Here is a 26845-nt window from a genome sequence, read left to right as displayed (position 1 = left end):
TATTCATGTGGTGATATAACTGATCAACCAACCTACCCACCCATCTTCCTTCCTTCCTCTCATGTTCTCTTCCTTCCTCCCTTTCTTTCTTTTTTTCTTTCATGCCCTGCCCCCCCCCCCCCCCCATATTTCTTTTGGATATATATTTGGGAAAAATATGTAATAAGGCAATTTTATAAGCAGAACAAACAATAATTAATGTTAATACTAACAAGGTAACATCATCAGATTTTTAAACATTAATAGAATGTAAATTGTTTCCAACAGCAAATATGAGCCCTCATCTAAACTGCTATTGAAAGTATCAATTAATAAAGCCTTTCTAAAAAACATTTAGACAAAATTCTTAAGAATATATTATTCTAGCCCCCCCAATTCCACTTTTGTATGTTCTAAAGAAATAGTCTGAAGTGAGAATGAAATTATTAGTGTATTTGATAATGACAGAACATTGAGAAACCTTCAACCTACCCAGTGGAAAAGAGCATGTGATTCAGTACACTGTACATATATCCAAGTAGTTTTGGCAAGGGATCTTTTATGACTCACATATATGCCCAGAATGTCATTCTCAGTAAGTAAATTGCATATGGTTGCAACTGTGTTGAAAAATAACACAAAGCACAAGGTTTTCGGTTTGGAAACATACTGGTGTGTGAGCAAACACCCCTAGTTCTGAGTGTAAACCAATTAATCTTCTAATGAAGAGTATTTGCATCTGGTTCAGTGTTCACTAGTTTTCATATAATTATCTGTATTTTTCAAGTATGTATTTTACAATCAGCTTGCTTTACTTTGCTCTTAACTGTCTTACTGAGGTTCCTGTTATCTGTGGGTTTTGTTTTTTTGTTGTTATTGTTGTATATGCATGGGTTCTTTTTTATGGCATATTGCCACTTGATTTCTTTTTATTTTTGTTTTCTTTCAGGCCAAGATAGCCAGGTTAACCAAACGCTTTGGAGCAGCCAAAGAAGATCTTAAGAAAAGACAAGAAGTAAGAGTTTCATTCTTGCGTAAATACTGCTTAGCTCCAAGTGGTGATCTCAGGAAATGCTGAGTTGGGATGAAACTTTTTCTTTTCTACCAGTATTAAATTTGTTTTTAAGCTATACATTATGTTATTTCTGAAGCTGAAGCTCTAATACTAATAAACTCTTTCAATATTGTGATATGTCAAATTTTATGTTAATTTGTCCGATGATATAGCATTCCTAAAGCTGTATTTTCTATTGTTAAAATTACTTTGCCTTTTTTAAACATTCTTGTTTTAGTTTTTTATCATTTTCCCTGAAGTATTTTAGTATTCCACTTCCTCTAGTAACTCTTCTTATCTTCCCCTTGTAGTCATCTGTTATATTATTATTGTAAAATATTGAGTCATTTTGTTGCCATAAACACTTTGAATATTTTTTTGAGTAGACAGTTAAGTCTAAACATCATTAGCATAGTATTTGTCCACTATAGTCTGGCTTTTACTTTTTGTTGTTTTCTTTATTATTTATTTATTTATTATCCCATTTTCTTTATTAACTTTTTTTGGGGGGGGGGGTAGTTCCAGGGATTGAACTCAGGGTCACCTGACCACTGAGCCACATCCCCAGTCCTATTTTTTATATTTTTATTTAGAGACAGGGTCTCATTGAGTTGCTTCATGCCTCATTTTTTGCTGAGGCTGGCTTTGAACTCTCTGTCCTCCTGCCTCAGCCTCCCAAGCCACTGGAATTACAGGTGAATGCCACCGTGCCTGGCTAGTTCTTTTGATCTTTATTTAAAAAAAAACAACTCTTATTTTGATTGACTTTTTCTATTCTCTATTTCATATACTTCCGCACATTTCATTTAATTCTACTTAATCTTCATTCTTTATTTCCTGCTTCTAATTATTGTTCTTCCAATTCTTTGAAGTGTTAGGTTGGTTTTTTTTCTTTTTTTTTAATCTGAGATACTTCTTGTATTTATTGCTGTTCCCTTCCCTGCTTTCACTTCATAAACTTTGTTCTGTTATGTTTTCACTTGTCTCAAGATATTTTTACTTCATCATGATTTCTTCTTTTACCTATTGGGTTTTCAAAGAATGTGTTTAATTTCCATGTATTTGTGACTTTCCTATTGGCCTTCTGCTGTTGATGACAGGTTTTATTCCATTGTGATCACAATAGATTTTTAGCATGATTTCATTCTTCTTAAGTTTGTTTAGACTTGTTTTGTGACTTTTAACATGTTCTTAAGAATGTTCCGTGTGCATTTAAGAAGAATGTGTTTTCTGTTGTAAGATATAGTGTTCTGTATGTGTTCATTAGGTCCAGTTGTTCACTAGTATATTAAGTCCTATTACCTTATTAGTTTTTTGTTTAGATGTTATATACATTATTAAAATTTCCACTATTACTATGTGGCCATCTACTTTCAGTTCTTTCAGTGTTTGATGTTATTTGAGGGCTCTGATGTTAGGAGCATATATACTTAAATGATTGTTTTACCTGATGAATTGACCCTTTTATCATTATATAATGACTTTCGTTACCTGTTTTGACAGTGCTGACTTAAAGTGTTAAGTTCAGCCACCCTATTTTCATTACCAGTTGCACAAAATAATTGTTTCCTCTGTTTTCACTTTCATCCTTGTATATGTCCTTAGGTTTAAAGTGAGTCTTCTGTAGACAGCATATGGTTGGATTAAATCTGTATTTTATACTTTAAGCCATCCTGATGTCTTTTGATTTAAGGTGTTTTATCCATTTGCATTTAAAGCATTTACTGTCTGTCGGCATTAATGTAACCTCTTTCAGGCCATAGGCAAGCTGAGGTTCTTGCCAATAGTCTTTGAGGTACCAGGGCAGCAATTGTACCACAGCCACACTCTGCATTCCAAGTCAGGTCTCTGCATGGGCTAAATAAAACATGTGCCTTAAGCATCCTGTCAATTAGTTGGATGTAAGTTCCACCCTTCTCCTTCCTTCTTGATGGAGAAGCCTTGATTGTGCTGTGCTGTGCTGTGCTGTGCTGTGCTGTGCTGTGTGGGAGGTTGATGGGATATAGTAGGTAAGTGCAGTATACTTTGTTACTCTTTTCAGTTTACCTCCTTTTGGCCTTGTATTTGCCTAGGGTGCTTTAATGTGTCTATTCATTTCTAGAATTCTCACAAAGGCATTCTGATCTTCACATTGTTAAGTCATTGTCTCCATTAAGGAAGGAGGGCCTGGGGATTTTTATTCTATCATCTTGCTAATCCCACAACTCCACAATATGACCCCTTTCCATATTCTAAACCAATTGTTTATTCTCTGCTTTTGCTCTTCTTTTTCCTGTTTTTCTCTTAACATTTTTTTCTTTTATCTTAACCTTTTGGGAATATAGTAATTATTCAAAGACCTGTTTGAAGATGCATTCTTTTCTCCCAGACCTTTAATAAAAAAAAAAAAAAAAAAATTCCTTTGGTATTAATCTGTTTTTTTAATTTGCTTTTCTATTTGTTTCATGTGTATTTATCTTAACAGCCAAATTTAAATACCTTTATAGAAGATTGCATTAATTCTTTTGCCTTCTACACAAACCTAATGCAATACTATATTTGTAGGTTAAAATTACTCTTTAACATACACAAAATAGTAAAATGTATTTGTTGTGAAGAGTGCTTAATGGCATAGTCTCTATGTATTCTCAGAACTTAGTTACCTTTAGTTTAATATGTTATTTTTATACTCCATTTAGTTTGAGAGAAGTTATTTATTATTCTCATTTTAAGAAGTAAATGATGATATAGTATCATTAATGATGGAGGCCTAAATAATTGTAATCAATATGTAAGTATTCAAATTCCATTTGTATATTCCTTGGTTTGCGGAGGAAGAGTCTAAAATAAGTTTTTACTGCAGTTTAGAATTGTGTCAACTTTTTATGAAATTATTGAAATTTTGTACTGGCAATAGTACTTAAAATGAAATTTTAAAAATAAATTTGATTTGGAAATTTTTGATTTTTGAGAACTTGGACACCATTTTATTGAATTTCTGGTTCTGATGTGTGATGCCTGTATGGACCATTTTCACATTTTTATGTTTTATATAATTGTCACAAGAACACCAAGGTATAGGAATTATTATATTAGTCTTTCAAATGATAAGCAGTTGTCTTTAATGAAGAAAAAGATTTGATTAAGAAATAGGAAACCAGTGGCAACACCAAAATCCAAATTCTTGTCTCAACTAGTAATGTTTCCCACATTATACAAGAAACAGGTCATATGTTGAGAAAGCATTTAAAAAATCTTATTTTTAAAGACATTTTCTTTATATCTAGTCTTATTTTTGCTTTGGTATTTTCCTCCCAGAATCCACCAAACCCACCTGTATCACCAGGAAAGTCTGCAAGTGATGTCAATAGCAATAATAACATACCCTACAGGTGAGAACTATAGTCTATTTATCTAGTTTTTAAATAACAGAACAAGGTTCTGATTTTCTTTATTTGGTAGAAAAATATTTGAATGTAAGCATATGTATTTATGTAGAGATAAATGTTGAATAATAATATTTTCTTTTTCCTGCTTTGTTACATTGTTCATCTGGAGATATAACTTTTGCTAGAAGACTTTCTTTTATCACTGCACACTTTTTTTCCTTGCACATTTTTATTGGTTTATTATAGTTGTACATTTGTACATGTACACATGTCACTATATATTTCTTTAACCACATGCCATTAGTAGTATTCTTAAGTAATTGAGAAAAGCTTTGATCAGGGGTGAGATAGAGTAATGTGTCTGTCTCTTTGTCTCTCTACATATACGTGTGTGTGTGTGTTTATTAGAACTTACATTTAGTCTTCAGGTTACGTATTGATGATATTAGAATATAAGAGAAAGATTCTTCTCTAATACACAGACCCCAGTATTTAGAAGTACACATGCCAACTGTACCTGGGTGCGTTTGCTTGTGGTTTAGGTTGCCAAACCCAAATCTAGGCATACGTTTTTCCCTAACTGGCCAATGCTTTTTTTCTATGCATCAAATGGTTTCCCCTAGATTGGTATATCCATTGACTATTTGTATGTTTTTATAAATTTCATAGAAATGCAGGCACGGTGAGACAGATGCTGGAGTCCAAAAGAAATGTAAGCGAGAGTACACCATCAACCTTTCAAACTCCTGTAAATACAGGTAACATTTTAACACCAAAAACATTTTCTTACAAATTAAAGTCTTTGGTTCTCTTTTCTTAGATTTTTTTTTCTCATTTATAAACTTTGTTTTTCTCTTTCCACATTTTTTATTTGTGTATTATAGTTGTGCCTACTGATGAGATTTATTGTTACATTTTCATACACTCACAGAATATAACAATATAATTTGGCCATTATCACTCCTAGCGCTTCCTCCTCCCTTCCTACCCCCTACACTCTGATCCCTTTCTTCTGCTGATCTCCTTTTGATTTTCATGAAATTATCTTGCCTCCCACCTCTCTTTTCCTTTTTCCTCTCTAGCTTTCACACATGAGAGAGAACATTTTGCTTAACATAATGGCCTCTAGTTCCATCCATTTTCTTGCAAATAACATAATTTCATTTTTCTTTATGGCTGTATTCAACTTCATTGTGTATATATATACATATATATTTTTTCTTACCCATTCATCCATTGTTGGGTACCTAGGCTGGTTCCATATTTTGGATCCTGGTCCCTTTCTTCTGTTCATCTCCTCTTGATTTTCAAGAGATCCCCATCCCCTACCTTTATTTTCCTTTTTCCTATTTAGCTTCCATATTTGAGAAAAAACATATGACCCTTGACATTCTGAGTTTGGCTTATTCTTACATTCTTTTGAGGTTGAAATGAACTAGAAAACTGGTGACATTGGTCTAAAGTACAAATATTACTGAAAATTAAGGATAATAAATAAATATACATAAAAATATAGATATATATATTTCTAACGAAGTACATTCCAAACTTTCTGGTCTCTACATCCCTTTGTAAGCTTAAGAAATTACTAAGAACTCCAAAGAACTTTTGTTCACTTGATAATCTCAATTGAAATTAAAACCTTCTTAAAACTATTTATTCATTGAGGATTTTTTTTAGTGAAAATAAATTTTAACAGTCAAAAGAGTATTATTGCCTTTCATTTTAATGTTTTGCTTAACATATTAAGCCAGCTGAAGATATTTGGATTCTTATGTCTACATCTGCTTATAATCTGTTTCAGTATGTTGATTTGGCTGATGTATATGGAGGATATTCAGCTCATACAAATATGAAGATGGAAAAGGCTGGCCCTTTAAAAAAATTATTTTTTGGTGCAGAATAATTATGCATAATTATGGTATACTTTGTTATATATTCATGCATGCAGATAGGTTGGCTCTTTTAGATAACTTCTTTTTTTGACACTGTCAAGTAGTAGTTTCTTTAAGGTTGGTGCATACTGGAATCAGAAACATGTTAATGAACTCTTCTAACTTACTATTTTTTTTTTTTTCTGGGTTATTCTTTCAAGTAAAAATGGTTTTCCATGAAAAGGACTGCTAATTTAGCCTACTTCTCAATTACCCAAGTATTTTATCTTGAGTCATGCATTCCATTTTGGCCTGCAGCAGTATTATTTTATGTGTACTATTTTTTTTCACACAAAATATTAAGAACTCTAGTTCAAGGATTGAATATAATAAAATAATTTTCACTATTATGGATATACCTAAATAAAACTGACTTTTTTTCCTCTTCTTTTTTTACTGTAAACATTTAATAATGAAAAATATAGTGGCATTTTGGTAACACTGTATTACTTTGATTTTTATGTAGCGGTTTTCCTGATCCGTGGTTTTATTTACCACGGTTTTCTGGTATCTATGATCTATAAATATTGAATTCCAAGAATAATTTCTAATTTTTACTGTAGTGTCTGTTTTTTTATTTGACTGTTGTGAATCTCTTACTGTACCTAATTTATAAATGAAACTGCATCATAGGAATATTTATTTAGTTATGAATGATATAAAAACATTTTATCAATGCTGGACTGCATAAGATAGTTGTTCCATAAGATTATAATGGAGTTCAATAATTTTTATTATCATTTCAACATTACTTATTATTCCTGAGTTTATGGTGATGCTAGTGTAAACAAATCAACAATACTATAAGTTGTATAAAAGTATATAGCACATAGAATTGCATATAATATATAATACTTGGTAATGATAATAAATAACTGTTATTGGTTTTTGTATTTTTTGTGCTATACCTTTTGTTGTTATTTTAGAGTACATTTCTTCTTTTAAGTAGTTTACTATAAAACAATATTCTGTGTTATGCTAGTAGTAGACTCATATAATTCATGTTTGCTATGTCTCATGATTTGCATCTAAGAACCATGTTGAATAATTGAACTAACATCTAGGTTTCTGTAAGTACACTTACACAGCAGTGAAATCACCTAAGGATATGTTTCTCAGAATATATCCCTGTTGTTATGTAACACATGATTGTATGCAAGAAGACATGGTATATATAGGGTTTGTTACTGGGAATCTTGGAACATTTCTCTAACAGATAAGGGAAAACTAGAAATGCAACAGCATTTCTATTCAATATTTTATTTTATCAGTACAAATGTCCATAAAGTGAAAATTTGTATTGTTGATAAGTACAACAATCTTTTGTTTTATCAGTACAAATGTCCATAAAGTGAAAAACTCAATGTTTCATTTTTATTATGACAAGAGTTTTGACATTGCAAAATTCCTTAAACAATCTCAGAAACCTCATGTCCCCCTGGACCATACTCTTGAGAATTATTGCTTTAGTGTACCTGTGATTTTGGAAAACTAGAAACTGCTGAGAAATACATTTAGTTATGTACTTCAAACCTGTTCCAATTAGATTGAAAACAAGTACCAAAATTACTATAATCTCTAATGACCAGATTTTCTCTACTGTTTCTTAATTCACTACATTCTCCACTCAGTGCTATTTTCTGTATCAGTTAATCTCAGTAGAGTGCCAGTAGAGGGATTCTCCTCTCATGTGTTTCTTTCCTAGGGAATTTAAAATATATATACAGGTTTTACATGATTCAAATTATAAAATATGGACAAGGTTTACCTTTTACTTATTAATGGTCATGGTTCTTTCTAGATTTCCTATTTATTTTTTTATATTGCTGCTGTTATAAGGCATTTTTAATATTTTTAGTGTAGTTTCAAAAATATCTGTATATTTTTACTTCGTTTTCAGTGTTCTTTAGTTGTTTTTCTAGTTAGGTACCCTGAAGTGAACCTTGACCTTCTGAGTTTGGCTCATTTTGCTTAACATAATGCTCTCAAGTTCCATCCATTTTTCTGCAAGTGACATAATTTTGTTTTTCTTTATGGCTGAGTAAATTCCATCGTCTATACTTAACAATATTTTCTTTATTGATTCTTCTATTGATGAACACCTAAGTTGGTTCCATACTTTGGCTATTATGAATTTTGCTGCTATAAAAATGTATCACTGTAGTTTGATGACTTCAATTCTTCAGGATAAAATACTAAGGAGTGGTATACCTCGGTCATATGGTTATTGCATTCCTAGTCTTTTGAGGAGCCTCCATACTGATTTCCATAGGTTGTACTAATTTACAGTCTTATCAACACTATAAAAATGTGTTTTTTTCTCTACATCCTCTCTAGCATTCATTATTATTTATATTCTTGATGGCTGACATTTTGACTGGAGTGAGATAAAATCTCCGTGTAGTTTTAATTCACACTTCCCTAGTTTCTAATGATGTCGAAATTTTTTAATATATTTGTTGGCTATTTGTATTTTTTGTTTTGAGAGATGTCTTTTTAGTTCATTTTTCCATTTATTAATTGGGTTATTTGGGCTTTTTTGGTGTGTTAAGTTTTTTGAGTTCTTAATATATTTTGGATATTAATCCTCTGTCAGATGAATAGCTAGCAGATTTTCTCCCATTTTGTAGGTTCTCTCTTCACATTTTTTTTCCCAAAACTTTTAAATTCAATGCCATCTCACTTATTAACTCTTGGCATTATTTACTGAGCTTTAGGAGGCTTAATGAGAAAGCTGTTGCCTATGTCTATGTTGGAGTATTGACACTACATTTAAATAATGTTTTGATACTGAGTCCTCTATGAATATTACATGTTGTTTTTTATAATGTACTAATTATATATATAAAATATTTCAAAAAGTTAATTTTAAGAATTTCCAGAATTGAAATCTAGATAATTTTTTACTATGAAAGACTTTACTCCATGCCATACAATGTATTGAATTTGTAGCTGATAAATTAAGATGGCTATTTAAACTAATACTTCTGTTTTCTTTCTGTAGTGTCTTCAACCAATCTTGTCACTCCTCCAGCAGTTGTCAGTAGTCAACCTAAGCTGCAGACTCCAGTGACCTCAGGTTCTCTGACAGCAGCATCAGTTCTTCCTGCACCCAATACAGCTACAGTAGTTGCTACTACTCAGGTGCCTAATGGAAATCCTCAACCTACAATCTCTATACAACCTTTGCCAGTGATTTTGCATGTACCTGTTGCAGTATCCTCCCAGCCTCAGCTTCTACAGAGCCATCCAGGGACTTTAGTGACCAACCAACCATCCGGCAACGTTGAATTCATTTCTGTGCAAAGCCCACCTACAGTGAGTGGTCTTACCAAAAATCCAGTATCCTTGCCATCCTTGCCAAATCCTACTAAACCAAACAATGGTCCTTCTGTGCCCAGTCCTAGTATTCAAAGGAACTCTCCTGCCAGTGCTGCACCATTAGGAACAACACTTGCTGTACAGGCTGTTCCCACAGCACACTCTATCGTACAAGCCACAAGGACTTCTTTACCTACAGTAGGCCCATCAGGACTCTATAGTCCATCAAATAATCGTGGTCCTATACAGATGAAAATTCCAATTTCTGCTTTTAGTACGTCATCTTCTGCAGAACAGAACAGCACTACCACCCCAAGGATTGGTAAGTCACTCTGTTGTTTAGTAAAAGAAATGTAAGAATGTTAATGGCCTTTAGATGACTAAACTTTTTTTTTTGTTGTTGTTAATTGGTAACATTTTTACCAAAACTTAAACACCCAAAAAAAAAAAAAACCAGATAAAATTGTTAGAAGAGCAGATTAAATAGAATTTCGCTGAGATTGTTTTTAGTAATTTTCTAGATACCTCCAAGAGAAATGATGTTATAAAAGTAGGTGTTGGGAGGGGGTTATTTTTATTGAGGTACAATATTTGTTCATTTTTATGAAATACAGTGTGATACTTTGATACATGTACACAGTGTATGATGAATTAGGGTAGTATGCATTCTATCTCTTTAAACGTTAGTTGTTTTTACGTGTTGGGAATGTTGTACTCTTCTAGTCATTTTGAGATACTATAGACTATCTATGATGTATCTCAAAATGACTAGAAGAGTACAACATTCCCAACACGTAAAAACAACTAACGTTTAAAGAGATAGAATGCATACTACCCTAATTTATTGGTTAAAACTATCAGAAATAATATCTCCTATCTGTGTTTTGGTGTCCTTTATTGAACTTCTTTCCTTACTTCCTTTCCTTTTTCTCCCCAGTCTGAGAATGGGGTTATTTTGAATAAGAAGTTAGAATTTGTATTTTAGTAATTTTAGTAAGTTTTTAATTTAGGCTTTGTAACAAGCACTGTGAAGTGCTTTTATAATACTTTTGTTAGTAAGTATCTTATTGATATCTGCTTGGGATAGAACAATAAAAAATGTATCCCTGCCCATTTGGGAAAATTCTTTGTGCATTTTATCACTCACAGTATCCAAATTCGAACAATTTAAAAATAGGTTCTTCCTTCTCCATATACTACATAATGTTCGATTCCTTTTTGTTTTTCTTTTTCCATAAGACACATAATTACGTTTGTATTTTACTTAGAAATATTGCAAAAAAGGAGAACTTGATGGTACCTGTATTTTTTTTCTTTTTGCAAAACTCTGTATCTTTGTTTCTAGAAAGCATACGTTTTGTATGCATTCTCAGACTTGCTTTTCATTTCTGACTTTACATTTATCCCCACTACTTTTGGAAAGATAAGCAAGAATGAGTAGACATCAACAAGTAGACACCTATGTTTGTGAGATGAAAAAAGATGCTTACTTTCAGTTGAGGTCAGGAGACCTCAAAAAAATACTAAAAATTTTTAGTATTTTTAGTATTTTTAATGTAATGTATAATTTATGATGAACATTATTTATATAATTTTAGAATTTATCTTCTTTATGAAATTTTGAGGCAAAGTTGACGTTATTGATTCGTGGTCATTAGATGAGATATTTTTGTTAATATAGAACTTTTTCTGGAAGATCATGGCGAGTAAGAAAAAAAAAATTAGAAAAATACTTTGCTAAAGCTATGTTTGGAACCTAAACACTTCTATAGTATCAGAATTATATTTATTATTCTGTTCTCTCAAAATTTTATGAACATTTGGTAGACAAAAAGGGTATATGCCAAAATTATGTAGCTGATATACTCCATTAGGAGTAATGTGTCTGTTTTTGATTTATTTTACTTGTATTAATTTTTTGCATATGAAATTTATAGTTTTTATGTCATTAATCAGTCCATTGTACTTTTGAGATTAATGTACATTTATACTTAAACATAAATTTTTATATTTTAGCACATGTATTTACTTATATACACTTTATGTGTAAACTCTATTAAGGAGATTTTTATTTCAAGTTCTGTTTAACTAGAAATAAAATGAATTGCTAGATATTAACAATAAATAAACGTGAATGCCAACTTTATGTTATTTTTATAATGTTAATTAGAAAATGATCCTGTAAGATGACTGGGGGTGTATCTCAGTAGTAAAGTGTTCACATAGCATTCACAAGTGTTTGGTTTGGTCCCCAGCAACAACAACAACAACAAAAAAAAAACAACAACAACAACAAAAAAAAAACCTGTAATACGATGTTTTTTTTGATCATGCCTCCCTAATTTCAGAGGTGCCAGAAATCACATTAAAGTAATCATTTGGGCTTCCTGAAACTGACACTGAAGCCTAATAGCAATTTTTTGCTAAATATAAAAATCAAGTCCAAGCTTTATATCCCTATTGTGATAAATCAGTTAAGTTTTATAATTGAAACTTTGTAAGTCCCTTACTTATGTAGAAATTATTTACTTGCCTGATAAAAACATATGCTATATTATTATGTATACATTTGTATATATCTCATTATACTTTATTATATCTTTATGGATTTAAAGTCAGTATTTTCTGTTTATAGTAAAGTCCATTAGGAGCTATCTGGAAACTTAGGGCTCAAATTAAAGTTAATTTTCATTCATCCATGAAATGCTAGATGTCTGTATTGTTCCAAGGCCCTGCAGATACACAGAAATGTACAAAATAATCCCTCTTCTCACCAAACTTACAGTCTAGAGGGAACCTGGCCATTAAATAAGTATTTAATTATAAACGTAATGAGTGTATTTTAACTCCATTTTCTTTGAGAAGACATGAGAGAACATGGGAGATCTGGAAAGCTATGAGATAATGAACAGACTAATGGGGAAAATGAAGTTCAAGGGTTTTTATAGCATGGTATGACATGTGGAGAATGGTTTAGAGAGGGGATAATAATAGAATTAGTAGGAAAATCAATTTGGAGGCTCTTGCAGTGAACTAGATGTGAAAGGTGTGTTATTAAAAAACAAAAAGATTTAAAAGCTATTCAAGTTAGAATTGTCAGGCATAACTTATAAATTATTGATAAAAGATTCGATGGTAAGAAATGTTACACTCAGAGATGACTTTGGTTTCTAAGACTGTTACATATTAGTGCCATTTAATAAGCTATAGACATTAAAGAAAGTTGATTTGGAGAATTATCTAGTAATATAGAATTCATTTATAATTTTCAGATTTTACTAAACATTTCTTATTCTAAGAGTATAAGAAAACTAGAGTTTAAATAAAATAAAAGACAATCACTTTTTCAACTCTAATTTTTTTAGTTTCTTCCAGGACCAAGTTAAATGTTTGAAGATTTTGCCTTCTATTTGTGTTCATACAACAATTATATAGACTTACTCAGGGAATACTGCCAGTATACACCTTTGTAAAGTACTTTTATGACTGTGGTAAAAATGCAATGTTGGTTAAAAGTGACCGATGGTTACATGAAATATTTTTTAAGATAAATATTGAAAGGGTTTTATTTATTTTTTAAATGTGGTGCTGAGGATCAAACTCAGTGCCTCACACATGCTAGGCAAATGCTCTGCCACTGAACCACAACCCCAGCTCTAAAAATATGAAAGGATTTTAAGCTACAATTTTATTTCAAACCCTGACCAGTTTTGTTGATTGATAAATTGATTTATAACTTTTTACTTTCAGAGGTCATCTAAGAAAGATATTGTAGTGGGAAAAAAGTAAAAAAGATACAGTGAAACTGTAAAGTGATACATTAAAGGTCAAGGGGGAAAGTCAGTAATAAAGGGATGGGGAATATTAATTGAAAATGTAGAATAAGGAATATTATTGTAATTCTGTGAATAATTAACTTATTGCCCTAAAACAGTGAAGTCCAAGAGAGAATCAGTCTGGGTAATGAATCATAGTTATTGTTTTAAAAAAGTGTTTGTATGTAACATTTTTTAAAGCAATCTGAACCTTGAGGAATTTTTATATGAATTATAACAGAAAATGAAATTCACTCATTTAAAATTTTTATAAAGTTACCTTTTATTTTGTTTTGAAAATGGAAGTGCATTTCAATTCCAACTGAACATATTTTAACATAGTATATTAACAAATTAATGTTTTGATAATGTTACCAGCATATCTTAATATTCAGGCATGTAGGATGAGTAACCTAAAATTAGTTTTATGTTAAATAGTCTTTCAGAAACTTCACAGTCTAAAACAGATACTCATTCATATTAAATTGTTTTTAACAATAAGTACCTATTAATATATTCTTTCTATAAAAATAAGTTAAATAATTTAGATAGGGTAGGAAAAATTGTAAGGGCTTTGTTTTTACTTCTTACCCTCTTTTTATGAGCAAATATGATAAAATTTAATATCTTCTTCTACCCCCTTCAGAAATTAAGGCAAAAACTTACTTGGTTTATTTTTTATTGTTGTTCTGTAAGTAATTTTCATACACAACATTTTTTTCCACCAAAACTCCATATAAGCTAGTTGAAAAACAAATAACTGAAAAGTAATCTGTTATAGAACTGAGAAATATGTAGGTATAATCACTTAAACTTACTCTATTGAATTTATTTTTAGTATTTTTGACATGTCATAAAAGTTTTTCCTCCATAAGACAATAGTATGAACTATATTTTAATATATTCCTCATGTTAGAACATTTAAGTCATGTATATCTTTTTCCAAGGTATTCCTTAGGATAAAGTTTAAATTGATGGGTCAGTGGTCAATGAGTAGATGTCTTTTTTAAAAATCTGTATTATGAATTTTTCCCTTTCTGAAAAATTACTGTATCACTGATCTCTCAAATAATCTATTTATCTATGTGGCATGTTTACAAAAAATAGTTGGAGAAAATTTCATGAATTATTGTATTTAAAGCAATGTAAACTTTTGCATATCATAGATATTTTTAAAAATTGTCTTTTTTCTTTTTTCACTTCTCAGAAAACCAAACCAACAAAACAGTAGATGCTTCTGTTAATAAAAAAGCTGCCGATAGCACATCACAGGTAAGATTTTTTCCTTCTACTTCAAAGTAAAATTCTAATTTCACAAGAGAGTGGAATTTCCATCAGTATTCTCTGATATAAAGAAAACTAATCCTAAGTGTGGTTTTTACAACTGTCCAGATATTTTTTTCACAGTTTTTCTGTAACGTTTAATAAAAAGTTGAGTTTCTTTGCTTAGCAATTCTCTTAAGAAATAATATTAATCTATTAATCTATAATATTAATCTATAACTGGTTGAATTTACATTTGAAAGTCAAGTTTATTTGCCTTTATATGCTGTAAAGATTCAATCTGCACCACATGTATTATTCTAGGCTCTTCTTTTTGAGAGGATCTTAGCTGACTTACCCTCAACCTGTACTACTCTTCCCCACTCACTCCCTTTTCACCACCATTGTGATTTCCTTAAAGTAATCTTTTGGGGGAAGAAAGTCTCTTGTCTTTCAGATAGCTCTTTTCCTTGTTAAATTTTAATTTCTCAGCAGTGGAGTAACTACTTCTTTCTTGTATTAATAGTGTTCTTCCCAATTCTTCTATATTACTTTAGGTGTAATGAATTTATAGTGGAGTTATTAGGTTGTTGATAGATTGTCTATACTCGTTGTTGATAGTCATGAAGTTGTTTATTTTCTTCCTTTTAATCATTTCAAGAAAGTCATATTATTCCTAGTCTTGAGTATCAGGCACAAGTATATTATAAGAATTTTAAAACAAGGTTATAGTGATCTTTAATTATGAGTATCCTCCTTTAAAATGATGAATTTTTGACTCAAGTTAAATATGCACAAGTGTTCACAGATCAAATAAAAACTTTAAAAAGATTTTATTTCTTATGAACTTTAGCAGTCTTTGATTTTGAAGATCAAAGTGTTGTCAAATTGCATGAGGTGTTAATAAATTCATAATGGTTAATAAATACTTTCTAGAAGACATGTAGTATAGAAAATGAGAGAGTATTATTAGAAAATTATTAATCATTAACATGACTTTCCAAGGGCCACATTCCTGGTAGCTGACCAAGCTTCAGTTATGGTTGTAGGTTCCTTTAGAGAGATGTACAGGTGGTAAGCAACTAGATCTTTTGTGTTAGTTCTTTCTTCGTAATTGCTAAAGTGCCTTGCTCTCTCTAGTCTTTCAGATATGTTCTTTATTTTATATTTATTACCACAATTTTTTTAAAAAAGCCAATATTTGTGCTCTCAATTTTTTTTAAGTGTTGACCTTATAAGACTGATACATTATTAGCTAACTTTTTAGTTCTGAGTGCTAAAAATAATTGATAAAATCAATATTTGATGGCTTCAAACTAGAAGGTTCAGTAATGTAAGGATAGATATAAACATGGTGTCTTTTTTAGATATTTCACCTATAAAATGGAACTAATGTTACTGCTTCATAGGTTTAAATATGCTAATAAATGTAAGTAGAGACTATAAATATTAGAAATAAATGTTTACTAACTATAGAAAGAATTACCAATTATATTTCTCAGAAAGAGAATCTAGCCAGCAAACTCTCTGTAGTGCATATTTATCAGTCATATTGTGAGCAGTAAAAAATATAGTTTGATAACTTAGAACATTGATTATAGATCTTTTTTTCTTATCCTATAGAAGATTTTAATGATGTAAGATTTTCTCTGAGCACTTCTTTAGCTGCATTCCATAAATTTTTATAATGTCCCAATTTCATATCATTTATTTTCTTGTTATTTCTTTTTGGATCCTAGGTTGCTTAGCCTGTTTTTTAATTCCATGGTATTTGGAGATTTTGAAAGTATCTTTTGGCTGATTTCTCATTCAGTGTTGTTGTATTTAGAAAATATCCTCTGTATGATTTCAGTACCTGAGTATATTAGACTGTGTTATAAAGCCCAGTGCATGGTATATATTGGTGAATGTATCATTACACTTCAAAAGAGTATGTATTTTGCTGTTGGGTATAGTGGTATAGTTCTATAAATATCAATTAAAATAGTGTGGTTGATAATGTTCTTTGGATTTTCTATGTGTTTACTGGATTGTTTTGTTTTGGTGTAATGTTTTTTTCTCCCTTCTTTTACCAAGAGTGGTATATTAGTCTCCAACATGACTATGAGTGTTTCTGTTTTTCCTTGTAATTTTGTCAGTTTTGCTTCATACGTTTTGATGCTCTATTAAAACTATATGGTTTTCTATAATGTATAATATATAATCATGTTATACCTTCCTGAAACATTGTCCCTTTTATCATTATAAAGTTTTCTACTTTATATTAATAGGCACAGCAGTATTTTTGTGCTTACTATGTTTGTTATTTTTTTTTATCAGCCTTTTACTATTGACTCATTTGTATCTTTATATTTTAAAGTGAATTCCTACAAGACAAAAAATTAGTTATTTTCTGGTTCCTTGCTGTGTTAACCCTTCTGACAGTGTCTGCATTTTGATAGGATTATTTAGTCCGTTTATACTTAATGTAAATATGGATATATTTATGCTTAAGTCTCCTATTTTGCTGTTCTTTATCTTCATTCCCTTATTGGCTTTGTACTTTATGTTTTGGTTTTTTTAAAGAGGGGTACTCTAGGGTTTACAGTATGTATCTGAGTTATACTGCTGGTTAACTTATACCACTATACTTAGAGTTGATTGAATTATTTAGATAAATTATAGGAACCTTACAGCTATTCTTTTAGTGTTCTTGCTTTCTGTATGTTACATTTCTATTTTCATATAGTGGGTTTATCTTTACATATACTACATTCTTTTGCATATCTTCACACATTCCACATTTATAACATCTATGTGTTATAAATTTACAAATATATTATTTTTAAATTGCCCTGTAAATTTTAAAGAAATTAAGAATGGAAAAGATATTTAGACTTTAAAACTTATCCTTGTGTTTATATTTTCTGGTCTTCTTTTTCTTTCTATAAATTCAAATTGATATTTCCTTTCAAACTGAAGAATTTTCTTGTGTTTTTCTGTATATAGATTTGCTCAGGATGAGTTTTCTTTTCTTTTCTTTTTTAATATCCCGAACATGTGCTTTTGTGTGTTGTCTTTTTTCCTCGGGGAGAACTTCATTGGATTTAGAATTCTTCTTTTAAAAAGATATCAGCACTTTGGATATGTTCTTCAGTCTTCTTGCTTTCTTAGTTTGAACAAAAGCATTAGTTTTTGCTCCTTTGTAAAATATAATTTTCTCTGGTTGTTTTTAACAGGTTTTTTTCATTATTGGTATTCAGTAGTTTGATTGTGAAATATATATAGTAGTATATTTTTTTAGGTTTGTCCCAATTGAGGTTCATTGAACCTCTTAGATTTGTAAACTAATGTTTTTCCACCAAATTTGGGGAGTTGTTATTATTTCTTCAGATAATTTTTAACTCCTTCATTTCCTCTGGTTTTTACTGAAATATTTCTCATTATTGCATAGGTCTCAGGTTCTTCTCTTATTTCCTTCTGCTTTTTCTCTTTATTTTTTTTGGATTGGAAAACTTCTGGTGATCTGTTACCAATTTCACAGAGGTTTTTTTTTTCCCCCTTTGTCCTATAATCTGCTATTGAGCCTGCCTAGATAATTTTTATTTTAATAATCGTTCTTTTCACCTTTACTATTTTTCCTTTTTGTCTTTCAAATTTGACTTTTTTGATATGATCTATTTGTGCCTTCATATTTTCCTTCAATTCTTCGAACACATTTTTAATAGCTATTTTGTAGTCTTTATCTGCTTAATGTAACATCTGGCTCCACTTAGAGTCAGTGTCTGACTGATTCTTTGTTCTAAATTGGATTCCACTCAATGGTCTTTCATGTTTGATAATTTTGGTTAAATTTCAAAACTAAGTCAATTTTTAAAACTAGACCTTCTAGATAATTTTGTAGTGTATGACTTCTTTGACATTCTTTGAGAATTGTTAGGAGATTTTAATTTTTCATTTAACTGATTTATGGTTATATAAAATATATCATTTTTAATGAGATCATTTTCATAGATTTCCAGTTATAAGATTTTAGAATAATGTTACTGTGTTGGGATCAGGCCTGAATTTTGTAGTCAAGAAATCATTTTCTTTAATTTTATGAAGTTTTGAGTTTTGTAGACAAAGACCCTGTTATTTGGAGTTGCTCTCAGTTTGATGTGTCAAAGTAAATTATGATTACCATTTATTAAGCAGTTAGCCATGCGACATGTGTAGTGTTAAGCATTTTGGGTACATACTTGACATATTTATATGACATATTTATAAATATGACATATTTTTAAAATGTCATATGTACAAATATAAACATAGATCAGCTAAATCCAAAATTAAAAGTTCCTAACAATTCTCAAAGAATATAAAAGAAGTCATGCACTACAATATTATCTAGAAGGTCTAGTTTTCAAGTTTTACTTAGTTTTGAAATTTAACCCAAAATTACTAAGTATGCACATTTTAGAACTTAAGGAAATTACCTTTTTCACATAGCTGAGTTGAGCTGTAAGATGTAATCAGTCCTTCTGACTTAAGAATCCTGACTCAGTAACTATCTATGTTGTCCTACCCTCCATTTTCTTTCTTTTTTTTTTTTTTTTTTTTTTGGTCACTGTCATATGATTTTTAAAGGTGGATTTTTTTGTTTGTTTGTTTTGGTCTTAATTATAATTTCTAATGATTTTGGACAATAGGTCGACCTTTGTCAAATTGGTCAAAATGGCATAACATACCATATCATACCTCTTTTTTTTTTTTCCAGTTTAAAAGGTCTTTCTGATAATGAAAGAATGAGAAGAGAGTCTTTGATCCTGCCTTAGTCCAAAGTCTTTAGTTTCTCTTTCAATCCACTAGATAATATAATCTTGTATTCAAATAGTCTTCACCTCTAGAATACAATAAGCTTGAATTGCAAGTGTTTTATAATTGGCTCCTTAAGGAACATGTGTGGATATGTGTGTCCATGTGTGGGGAGTATGTGTATATATATCAATAGATTCATTCATGCATATATGATACTTGTGTAAAGTATGTATATTGTATATGTACATGTATGTGTGTATATATATATATATATATATATATATCACAACATACATACATATACATACATATCTCATCAACATGGATACAACTTAGAAAGTCTTCCACTAGTCTGGTTCTTTGAATTTTTTTCTTTTGAAAATGAAAATAGAATCATTGGCTTTGAAATTCCTGACAAGATCAAAAACTATATTGCACGTAGATTTTTCAAGGTATCCATTTTTTGAACCCTTATTTAATATAAACCTTACATTGTAGGTTTATATTAAGCATTAAGTGATTGATTTATTTAAAAAAAAAATTGAGTTTCTTCTCCAAAAGCATAGTACTAAAAAGGGCATACAGCTGTGCACAATACTATGCAATCATGTTCTCAGGTAGTTTATAGACAGACTGTTATGGCATGGATAGATATTACATGATTAGAGTTACAATTTCTTTTTTTTTAGAGGGGAAAACAGATTTCAATTAGATTCTTTCTGTAACTTAATTCTGACTTTTAATGATTGGCTTTGGTGTTTTGTTAAATTAATAATTGGTGATTTGCAGTAGAATTGATCATTTTGGATGTCAGAAAATGGATGGTTTATATTTAATACTTATTTTAATACTTAGTACTTAAAACATTTAATCACTTTAAAGGTCTCTGCAGTGGACAGCTTCATTTTTAAAAAAACTTCTGGAATTTTTTTTGTAAATTATATTTTCCATGGTAAGAGTTTAACTCATGACTACACTGGGGCATATCTATGACAAACTGTTTTTCTTGAGGTAAAGCCATTTAAGGACCCATATTGAACCAGACAACTCCTTATCACTCTTTCTCTTCATTATTACTACATTTTTCCTATATACCTGCCAGTTTCCTTTGAGAAATGCAGTTTTATTTTTCAGAGTGGAAAAGCCACTGGCAATGATTCAAGTGGTGTCATTGATCTCACAATGGATGATGAAGAGACTGGAGCTTTACAAGGTACTTCAATAGTAATAATAGTGAAGAATGCGTTTTTCCTCCTGTTATATATTTTTTCCTCCTGTTATACTAATATTCTATGAAGACATATCTCTGTTTTTTCCTCCTGTTACACTAATATTCTGTGAAGACATATCTCTCCAACATTATGTTTGGTGTATTTGTATCCCTTTGAGAATGAGAGTTTTAAAAATTGAGTTAAAAATTAGAAATCAAATTTTGAATGAATATGAACAAGGCCTAGAGGAAAATAGCATCTAGCAGTGTATTTAATTTATTAGTGCCTCTGTATTTGTGTCTGTTATTTCACTTGATCCTTGCAATACTTAGTCATACTCATTTTAGAGTTGAAAGAATTCATTGGACTTAGGACAAGCCACATTCACATCCAAAATCCTTAATAATTATAATATTATAATGACTTATGATATTTAGGAACTAAATTGGATATATATTAAAGCATATTTCCTGTTATTTTTTTTTGAAGTGTTAATAGATATTCTATAAATAAAATGATTCATGGTTAAAAAAGCTTGGGAAATGCTGAATTAGAGTTCAGTGGGTCTTTTCCTTAATGTAAACTTCTTTAAGTCTTAGCTAACTTAGAATATAAATCTTAATTCATGATATAAAAGTATTTCTCAAACTTGTAGAAAATAATTTGGTTCACAGATATTTCTGTAAAACTCTGATAGTGAATGCATGTGGAAAATCTAGTAAGATCAGATGCTAAGTTAATTATTACTACCTTAAAGAAGTGAAACTTTTAAAAAAAACCTGAGTCATATTTTAGGGAATAAGATACTTTACTTGGTTTTAGAGAAGTAAAATTAAATAGCTATACAGTTGAGTATATGACAACAAAGTTATTTTTTTCTTATAAAACTGAAGAACAGTTGAAATAAAACCATTCTTTCATCATGGTTGACTGCATACCAGTACAATCTTTTTGTTAGAGTTTCAAATTATCTGTATTGCTTTCACTTTTTTTTAATGGACAGATTTGACTATAATGGATCTGTAGAGGACAAAAATAAATGTAGGCTATTTTGAGATGATACAGGTAGGGCTGATTATACATTAAAATATAAAATAAGCAAAGTTTGTTTTAGTGCTCTTGCCATTTCGCTTTCTAACATCCATTGCTTCCTGGGGTCCCTTTGCATTGTTCTACCTTTAGGTATGTCTTGAATTCCCCCATTCTAAAATACATTATTCTCCTGTAACATTAAAGTATCAATTGCTAAAGCCTTAAATTTTATTTAGAGTCAAGATAGATAAGGATCATTTTATATAGAGAGGCTTTTAGCTTGTACTCCTCATATTACATTATATAGTGGATTCCTATTCTTAAGAGACTTGTCTGAGGTGCAGACATTTATTTTCTAGGATATTGAGACCTTTTTTGGAAACTAGATATTGTGTACGTATTTTATTTTAAAGACCGGATAGTGATGATAAGCCTCCATTTGTATTGACAAACAGAAGAACCTAAACAACCTTGAGCAATTGGAATTCAAAGTCATACTGACAAACCCATCACTTTATAGTATTTGTCTAGGAAAATTTCCTTGATACAGGTATGTATGTATATAGATAAGTATTCTTGCAATGAAATTATTCTGGTTGACATGATAACTATTGAATCCAGAAGATACTTCCACTAAAATAATAAAACAAACCAACTTCTTAAAAATATGAGGTAGAATTGCTTTCAGAAGCAGTAGTGAATTATTTAAATAGCTCCTGACTTGGCTTTCAAATCCTCAAAAATACACATAATTAAAAAATAAAGAAGTTGCTGGGAGCAGTGGAGCATGCTTATAATCCCAGCAGCTCAGGAGGCTAAGACAGGAGGATCACAAGTTCAAAGCTTCAGCAAAAGTGAGTCACTAAGGAACTCAGTGAGACCCTGTTTCTAATTTAAAAAAAAAAAAAAATAGGGCTGGAAATGTAGCTCAGTGGTTGAGTACCCCTGAGTTCAATCCTTGGTACCAAAAAAAAAAGGGGGGGAAAGAAGTCGTTCTTGGAGAAGTGGGTAAACGTGACATTCCAATGGAAAATGAAAATTAAAACTCATCAATAAAGGAAAGTTATGTATTTTCTAATTTTTCTATCATTATTCCTAACGTGTCACTTTTAATTAACAGACCCTAAAAAGCTAAATCACACTCCTGTGTCAGCCATGGGTTCTTCTCAGCCTATGTCTCGACCATTGCAACCCATACAACCAGCACCACCTCTTCAGGCATCAGGGGTGCCAACAAGTGGACCATCTCAAACAACAATACACTTACTACCTACAGGTAAATTTGCTGAATCACTGAGCAGAACCTGTAGTTTTGCCTGTAGAGAAGTATGACCATGGAATTGAGATGAAAGATTACATAGAAAATTAAGAATAATTTTCACTGTTATTTTGAAGGTGATATATGTCTTTTTAAATACAGTATAATTTAGTGTTGCTGACTGTGTCAAGTAACAGTACTGGCAGAGAGTGATTATAAAGAGGACTTAATCTATATATCTTTGTCATTTGCCACTTTAAAGAACATGGATGACATAGTTTCTCTGGAAGGCCCAGTTCTGAGTAAATCCAAGTTATAATCATTGACTTCTCAAGCAAGATTTTTTTTTGAGTGGTTCTTAATTTAAACTCTTCTCACACACCATCAGGACTTATATGCTAATATTCTACTTTCTGCAGTTCAAGAAACTATAAATCAGACATTTTCAAGATACAATCTGTATCACCTTACACTGTTCAGAAGCCAGTCAAGACAATTTATCTCCTTTTAATAAGTCTATTGCTTGGAAATTTATCTACAAAGTACTTATTACAATTGCTTACTAAGGAAAACATCGAGTTAATATGGGATTTTATCCAATGAAATTTATACTTAGAATACCTGAATAATTTGTAGGAAAAGGGATATTTTCTAGAGATTTAGCAAACCCATTCATTAACTAATCTTTGAATTATGAAATTATTTTTGATATAGTAAGTGCAGTGTGGTTTGGTGTAGTTATTACTGTGTAGATTTGTTGGATTTCAGAATTCTAGATGCTTAACGAGAATTTCCCATCAGTTAAACTACATTTTACCTTTTTGGCCTTGCTTATTGACTTACAGAAAACAGTAAGTGCTTATGTAAGACTTTATTTCTGGTGAAGTTTTATATTGGTTCTCATATTTAAATACCACTGTTTCATCTAAAGAGGCAGTTATTATTAATTCAACCTTAAAAGCTGGTAAGTTACCTGTGTTTCTATGTTTATACAAAATTTTAACTATTACCCAATTTAGATATTTTAGAAGGAAATGTCATTATACAAATACATAGACAGCATAGATAATGAAAAGAGAAGTCTTCCTTATATTAGTTTCTTTTTTTGAAAGTTCACATTGAAAGTTGAAGATATGTAAAGACCAAGGGGTCTTCACCTGTTTTTTGTTTGTTTGTTTGCGCGCGCACACGTGTGTGTGTGTGTGTATTTGTGTTTTATTTTTGGCTGCCTGGAAATCCAACCCAGCACTTTATGTATGCTATGCAATACTCTACCATGAGCTGCATGTTAGCCCAAGTTGTCTTATTAAGAAAACCTTTCTTTTTTTATGGGTAATTCTTCTTCAAACTTATTGAATTATGAAACCCATTTTTTGATGTGAAAGTAGATTTTGTGATGTTTTGTTACTACATGATCATTTCTAAAATGTGATTCTAATTCACAGAGTTATTAACAAGAAAATGTTAACTTCAGAATCACCATTTTGTTCAGGCTAGTGACAGGTATCTGTAGTCCCAGCTCTCAGTGAGACTGAGGCAAGAGAATCACTTCAGTCCAGGTGTTTGAGGTCATCCTAGACAAAATAGTGAAACCCTGAGACACCCTATCTTTTAAATAGAACACATTATTGTATTTCCGTTGTGTGAATTGAGACTCATTTTTTGATAACTGTCTGTTAACATTACTCAAGGTGTGTTAACGTTCTTTTGAGGTGGGGTTACCGGAGTAAAGGAAGAAGAAAAATGTGAATGTAATAACTGGCCAAAAACATAGGTTGGTTCACTTGATAAAAATAAAAATATGAATTACAATAGCAAGCACTTTGATGAACTGAAATATAAAGATATTCTTTTAGATCTATACCTCCTTGTTAGAAGACACTATAGGGCCTGTAATTTTAGGGAAAACTTTAGTATTGAGGAGGGACAAATTATTCTTTAAAGACATTCCCATAGCAAAACATATTCTTAATCTAGTTCTATTATGTAGTCAAACCAAAGAGTGAAATTGAGTTGTTCTCTAAAGCTTGGATTTTAATATTACACTTAATTTTGGTTGGCCTTATCACTTTTACCTTGCAAGTTCATAAAGGACACTTTTATCTCTATCTTATAGTTTTTTACATTTTATATAGAGATAATTATCATGTAATATGGTTTGCTTAATAGAATATGCTGCATTCTTAATATCTTTTTTCCCTTCCGTTAGCTCCAACCACCGTGAATGTAACACATCGTCCAATAACTCAGGTGACTACAAGACTCCCTGTACCAAGAGCTCCTGGAAACCATCAGGTGGTTTATACAACTCTCCCAGCACCACCACCTCAGGCTCCCCTCCGAGGAACTGTTATGCAGGCTCCTGCTGTTCGTCAGGTCAACCCTCAAAACAGTAAGTCTCTTTTCTTGTATATGGCTCTGAAGTTTATGTAGTTCCCTTTTCCGCATTTAGTTGGAGTGGCTTATATTGATTGACATTAGATTTTGCAAAAAGTGTGTATAATATCATATTAAAATAATTATTATAAGTTCAAAACATCTGTTGTACAACATAGTTCTATAGTATAATTGATAACTATGTATTTATTGTATACTTGAAAATTGGTAATAGAAATTAAGTATTTGAGGGTAATGCATATTAATTAGCTTGATTTAACTATTCCACAGTATGTATATATTTCAAAACATACCATGCACCACAAGTATATAGTTTTTCAATTAAAAATTTTTTTAAGTGGCCAAAAAAAAATTATTACTAATTTACTTTTTTATCCTTAGGAAAATTCACCAGAGAAGGTTGGATATGTACACTATATGATTTGTGCTATGTGTGTTGTTTTCAATTTGACGTCACTTATTTATTGCCTATATCTTTAATATAGTGCCTTATTTGATGTATAGCTATACTCCATTCTGTTAAAGAAACATCAGTGCCTAATTAAAGTGGATATGTTCAATTTTGGTTTAGTCCAGATGATTGAAATCATTTTAAAAGATAGATTCCATTGAGAAACTCTTTTAAGTACGAAGGTGCTTGAGAAATAAAAGAAAGGAAAATAAGGAAACTTTTACTTTCCTATATATATGTTATATATTACTGATATATATATAACTATGTATATAATTTGTAAATTATAGTAACTATATTTATTATATATTATATATTATATATTATATTAAAAATACTTATATGTTTAGTAGTAGAATATAGCATACGAATTCAAGTTGTGTAAGAGGTATATTTAAAGTTTAAAGTTTAAAGAAAAATAATAAAGTAGATTACCTATGAACTTACTAGATTATGAAATAAGATTAACCAGTAACCTATAGGCCCTCCAGTATGCCTTTCCCTATTGTATCCCGATCCCTTTTCTTTTACTATCCTTGCTTTTCTCTTGGTCATTCTGCTTTAAAAGTTTTGTCACCAATATAGTTATATGTATAATAAATACACACGTGTATACATACATAAATACATACATATGTGTGTGTGTGTGTGTGTGTGTGTGCGTGTGTATGAAACTTTTGAAAAATTTAATAGCAAAGATAAATATAGGTGTTTAAAGAAACTATAATAATGTCATTATTATATATGGTAGCTATGAGAGTCATTTTTTCATTGTCTGGCTTTAACTTTCTCAAGTTGTTAAGAGCCTTCTCTGGGAAAATCAGTTGCATAAAAATGAGGTTTGGGAAACTAGATTCACCAGGGCACCTTCTGGCAGAACTATGATATGAGCCAGCTACTGAATATATGACTGAAATATGATTGAGACAGTATATGTCTCTGTTCTCTACTTCTGTTGCCCTGGGGTATGTCTTAGAAATGTC

General features: G+C 30.7%; 1 protein-coding gene across 5 annotated transcripts in view; it reads left to right on the top strand.

Moving 5' to 3' along the window:
• Atf7ip (activating transcription factor 7 interacting protein) overlaps nt 1-26845 on the top strand; it is a 107065-nt gene that overhangs the window by 66635 nt on the left and 13585 nt on the right. For all 5 annotated transcript variants that reach the window (XM_027955929.3, XM_027955930.3, XM_071610125.1 and 2 more), the window contains exons 6-13: nt 929-994; nt 4331-4404; nt 5071-5159; nt 9340-9978; nt 14679-14743; nt 20648-20726; nt 22877-23032; nt 25224-25406. In XM_027955929.3, the coding sequence (XP_027811730.2) occupies nt 929-994; nt 4331-4404; nt 5071-5159; nt 9340-9978; nt 14679-14743; nt 20648-20726; nt 22877-23032; nt 25224-25406 (1351 nt within the window). The remainder of the gene's footprint in view (nt 1-928; nt 995-4330; nt 4405-5070; nt 5160-9339; nt 9979-14678; nt 14744-20647; nt 20727-22876; nt 23033-25223; nt 25407-26845) is intronic.

The sequence above is a fragment of the Marmota flaviventris genome, chromosome 3, assembly GCF_047511675.1.
Source record: "Marmota flaviventris isolate mMarFla1 chromosome 3, mMarFla1.hap1, whole genome shotgun sequence".
In the NCBI taxonomy this organism is placed as follows: Eukaryota; Metazoa; Chordata; class Mammalia; order Rodentia; family Sciuridae; genus Marmota; species Marmota flaviventris.
This window is presented reverse-complemented; position numbering and strand designations above follow the sequence as displayed.